Source organism: Oncorhynchus keta, chromosome 20, assembly GCF_023373465.1.
Source record: "Oncorhynchus keta strain PuntledgeMale-10-30-2019 chromosome 20, Oket_V2, whole genome shotgun sequence".
Taxonomy (NCBI): Eukaryota; Metazoa; Chordata; class Actinopteri; order Salmoniformes; family Salmonidae; genus Oncorhynchus; species Oncorhynchus keta.
In genome coordinates this window covers 20,220,424-20,224,927 of record NC_068440.1, presented here as the reverse complement: position 1 = coordinate 20,224,927, position 4,504 = coordinate 20,220,424, and the positions used below count along the sequence as shown (strand labels likewise).

Genomic DNA, 4,504 nt, shown 5'->3' with positions numbered 1-4,504 from the left:
ATCACTGGATCCGAGAACACAACATGAGATCTACAGTGTTCAATAGCTCTGGTCCAGGGCATTAGTGAGTTCACTCTGGGATCACTCACTATCGCCCTGGACCAGAGCTAAGCACTCAGCTGGCGTGACTGCAGTCTCCAGCTGACCTCCCTTGCTAAACCAAATCAATCCGTTCAGACATGGAATAAAATATGAACTTGAACTTACAAATCATAATGAAATAGACTATCAGAGGATATGCCTCTGGCATGTGGCACATACAACCTTTTTGGCAAAGTATTTTATTGTCTACTTATAATTTACAATAATGTAATCATGAATCAATTATTTACACAGTTAACTGGTCAACAAACCAAAATGAACTGTCTATAACAAGCCGTTATAAAGGTCTCGATCGTGTTTTATACAGTGACAGTGTCCTATCCATAAGGGAAAGCAACATTCATCAAACTATATTGGCAGAAATATATATTACTTGTCTGTGTTGACTGACTGGTAGGAAGGCTCTAAATTGAAGGAGTACTCACAAAAAAAACGCATTACCCTTTGCTTCAGTGGGCGTAGGCTATGCGTGAAAACGCCTAGTTGATTCATAAAATGTACGCACTACATGCGCGCGGTGTCGTGCCAAGACAAGGGGCGGGTATATAAGCGACTGAACGACAAGTAACATCATAACGAGACAACTACCTACCTACCTACTACCTACCTACCTACTACCTACCTACCTACCTACTACCTACCTACCTACCTACCTACCTACCTACCTACCTACCTACCTACCTACCTGTGTCTATCTGCCTGCGGAGTGCCAACGGAGAGTTGCAGGGATGCTTCTTACCACGAGTGTGTTCCAGCTCGCGCTCTTCTGCCTTCTTATAAGTAACTGTCAAGCTGCCAAGAACAGCGCCACAGAAAAGTTAAACGCTCAGTTGATCAGTACGGTCCAGGATACACCGAGTAGTAATGTATCAATGAATCAAGCACGCAACGGAGGAAGGCGTTTGACCAGCGCTGCGCGGAAAGGTGAATTGCATTTTTATGCGCATATCAAATGTATTGATTCGACGATTCATATAGATTCATTGTACTCACCGATCCTGACATTTGGAATTATTTCACTCCTTATATAGGCACATTTTCCATATAGACATGAATGGGACTAAATTAAAATTAAATATAAATCATAGACTTCTGTTTGAATGGGAGAAAGTTCAAGAATTTGGAATTGTGGTGGACCTCTTGTCAACTCATGCTGTCTTTCAGATGCCCCTGATCATGCCGCAGTTCCTGTCAAAACGAATCTTTATGAGCAGCAAATGGAATAATCCAAAAGCGCAAACTCCAAACTAAATCAAATTCAACGATTTGCAATGTCATATAGATAATGCCATGCAATATGTATCTGACAGAATGTAACACTCTCTCCTCCCCTCTCAATCACAGAGCAGGGTCAGGCACAGAGCCAGGTGGGCTGCAGAGAGCTGCGTTCCACCAAGTACATCTCAGATGGTCAGTGCACCAGCCTGAACCCGGTCAAGGAGCTGGTTTGTGCTGGGGAGTGTCTTCCCTCCCACCTACTGCCCAACTGGATCGGCTCCGGTCCCGGGTACACCGGAAAGTTCTGGAGCCGCAGGGAGGGCCAGGAGTGGCGCTGCGTCATCGACCGGACCCGGACCCAGCGCATCAGCCTGCAGTGTCAGGACGGAAGGTCCAGGACCTATAAGATCACTGTGGTTACCTCATGCAAGTGTAAACGCTACTCCAGGCAGAACAATGACTCTGGGAATGGGAAGTCAGAGCTGGAGGTCAGGCAGGGCCAGGGCCAGGGCCAGGGCCAGGGCCAGGGCCAGGGCCAGGGCCAGGGCCAGGGCCAGGCTCCACACTCCAGGGGCCCAAGAGGAGGAAGGGAAAGGAAGGGAAGAATGGACGTTCTGGGCAGGAGGACTGGGCAGAAGAACAGTCTAAAAAATACTGAACTGAGCCCGCTGTGCCCCCACTTCAGAAACAACACCAACAGACACTCGTTTTGTTTAGAAGGCAACAATGTGTTTGCTGTATTTAATGCAGCTATATTGAGAAGGCTATGGAATGATTCCTCAGACAGTGCAACTGGTTTGCCAAATATTGACCACTGTGGATGTGTTTGTGTATGTATGCGTTTTTGTATGATAGAATGAGACTAGTTCAAATTGCACAAGAACCGCATTTGACAGCTAAGATGATGAGTTCTCTCAACAGATGAATATGTTGTCCACATCATAATGTTTAGATTAACAGAAAAAGCCAGAGTATGTATATAAATAGTGATTCTATACTCTGGGTTACTTTTTAATGTATGTAAAGGATGACTATGACAATGTAATATATTTTTGTATGGGGATAGCTGAACTAAATATAAATAAGTTCATGTTTTTATATATTTGCTAGATTCTATGTAATCACTTTCAGGACAAATTGTGTCTCAAATTATTTGCCTTAGATAATGACATAAATCATGTCTACTATGATTAGATCACTAATTGAATATAAAGAATGACTTTTCTTTAATAATTAGTATAATATGTTTTTGACTTGTCAATAAATTGTGTTTTAATCATTAGTAATTAAATGCTTTGAGCACAAGGCCACAGCAATAGCTTCACAGGAAACAGTACGTCAGTAACAACAGATGTATTAGCCAGTAATAAAATGTTATATTGAGTCTAATACAAGCTCTACTCTCTGCCGGAATCCCCTCTCCTCAAGGCTATTGGGTCTGTTCAAGTCAGCGGCTACATGTGAACATAATACCAAAATGAGCTGTCATTAAAATTGTGGTGCAAGTACCATGGGGAAGTTATGCTTTCCTCAAAGAGCATTGGGAACGCTTGATATTTGTAGTTTGGGGATGACAGCTCATTTTGGTATTAGGACAGAGTGGTTCTAAACCTGACAATACCAGAGTAGTACAGAGTGGTTCTAAACCTGACAGTACCAGAGTAGTACAGAGTGGTTCTAAACCTGACAGTACCAGAGTAGTACAGAGTGGTGCGTTCCATGAGGGAGAAGCATAGGGAAATCATGTCTGTGAATCTCAGAACGGAGCTTGCGTCATTGACACAATAATACAAGGCTTGTAAAACTTCCTCTCTGTAATTATCCCTGTTGACATATTCTCCTCCTGAGTAGCAGTGATGCTGTAAGACCACCTAGCTTTATTTATTACCGTAACTACCACAAACACGCTGTAAGAAACGCCCTCACAAGAAACAGAAAGTGATCCACAGGTCATGGGCCACGTTTCAACTCGTGTTTGCAAAGTCAATCTGCAATCACCTCTCTCTCTCTCTCTCTCTCTCTCTCTCTCTCTCTCTCTCTCTCTCTCTCTCTCTCTCTCTCTCTCTCTCTCTCTCTCTCTCTCTCTCTCTCTCTCTCTCTCTTCCCATCTGTCTCTCTCTCTCCCCCTCTCTCTCTCTCTCTCTTCCCATCTGTCTCTCTCTCTCTCTCCCTCTCTCTCTCTCTCTCTCTCTCTCTCTCTCTCTCTCTCTCTCTCTCTCTCTCTCTCTCTCTCTCTCTCTCTCTCTCCCCATCTGTCTCTCTCTCTCTCTCTCTCTCTCTCTGTCTCTCTCTCTGTCTCTGTCTCTCTCTCTCTCTCCCCCATCTGTCTCTCTCTCTCTCTCTCTCTCTCTCTCTCTCTCTCTCTCTCTCTCTCTCTCTCTCTCTCTCTCTCTCTCTCTCTCTCCCCCTCTCTCTCTCTCTCTCTCTCTCTCTCTCTCTCTCTCTCTCTCTCTCTCTCTCTCTCTCTCTCTCTCTCTCTCCCCATCTGTCTCTCTCTCATATACTTTCTTGACATGGAAAGTAAAACACGTACATTGTCAAAGTAAACATATAACAACCATGGTCAAAGACAGGAATATACTAGACTGTTAGTAATAATAGGCAAATATGAATAATCACACTGTATTTGTCTCTAGCTGTCCCTCAGGTTTTGTCAGGAGGCCGCAAGTGTGGCTGCCAAAACACAGCATTTTGTTTTTTTTCACCAAGTATGTATTTAAGATTATCTTTATAAGTTAGGCTTTCAAATTCTTTCTTCTTTTAGGGTTGCCCAATACTGAAGGCGCATATCCTGGTTGTCTGGTTTTCTATGTTTTTGGTTGGATAGATTCCTACGTTTTCTTGTTATAGATTTGCCATCATAAGATAAGGATGCCAATTTGTAAAAAATAAATAAATAAAAAAAAGTTTGTTTTGTACAGCCAAATGTACACTGCCATTATTTTAATGATATGTGTGGGCCAGAAAGTTGTCTAGGAGGGATTACATTCTTTGATTGCCAATTGCTTCCTGGTACATCTCCATACTATTCTTAGTCTATCTATAGGACTGATTGGTCTTGTGTAATTTACTGTGCTCTTCTCCCTGTTTAGATATGCTGTAATTTTTATATGATCTGATAGTGGTGTTAGTGGGCTGACTGTGAGTACTGGATCTAAGTCTGTGATGACATCATCTACAGTAC

At 43.0% G+C, this 4,504-nt stretch overlaps 1 protein-coding gene across 1 annotated transcript; it reads left to right on the top strand.

Annotated features, from left to right (window-relative positions):
• The first annotated feature begins 683 nt into the window (after nucleotides 1-683).
• LOC118399521 (sclerostin domain-containing protein 1-like) lies at nucleotides 684-2,602 on the top strand. Its single transcript, XM_035795663.2, has 2 exons — nucleotides 684-1,026; nucleotides 1,447-2,602. Exons 1-2 carry the CDS (start codon nucleotides 831-833, stop codon nucleotides 2,178-2,180), a joined length of 930 nt encoding a protein of 309 aa, XP_035651556.2. The 5' UTR covers nucleotides 684-830; the 3' UTR covers nucleotides 2,181-2,602.
• Nucleotides 2,603-4,504: the final 1,902 nt, after the last annotated feature.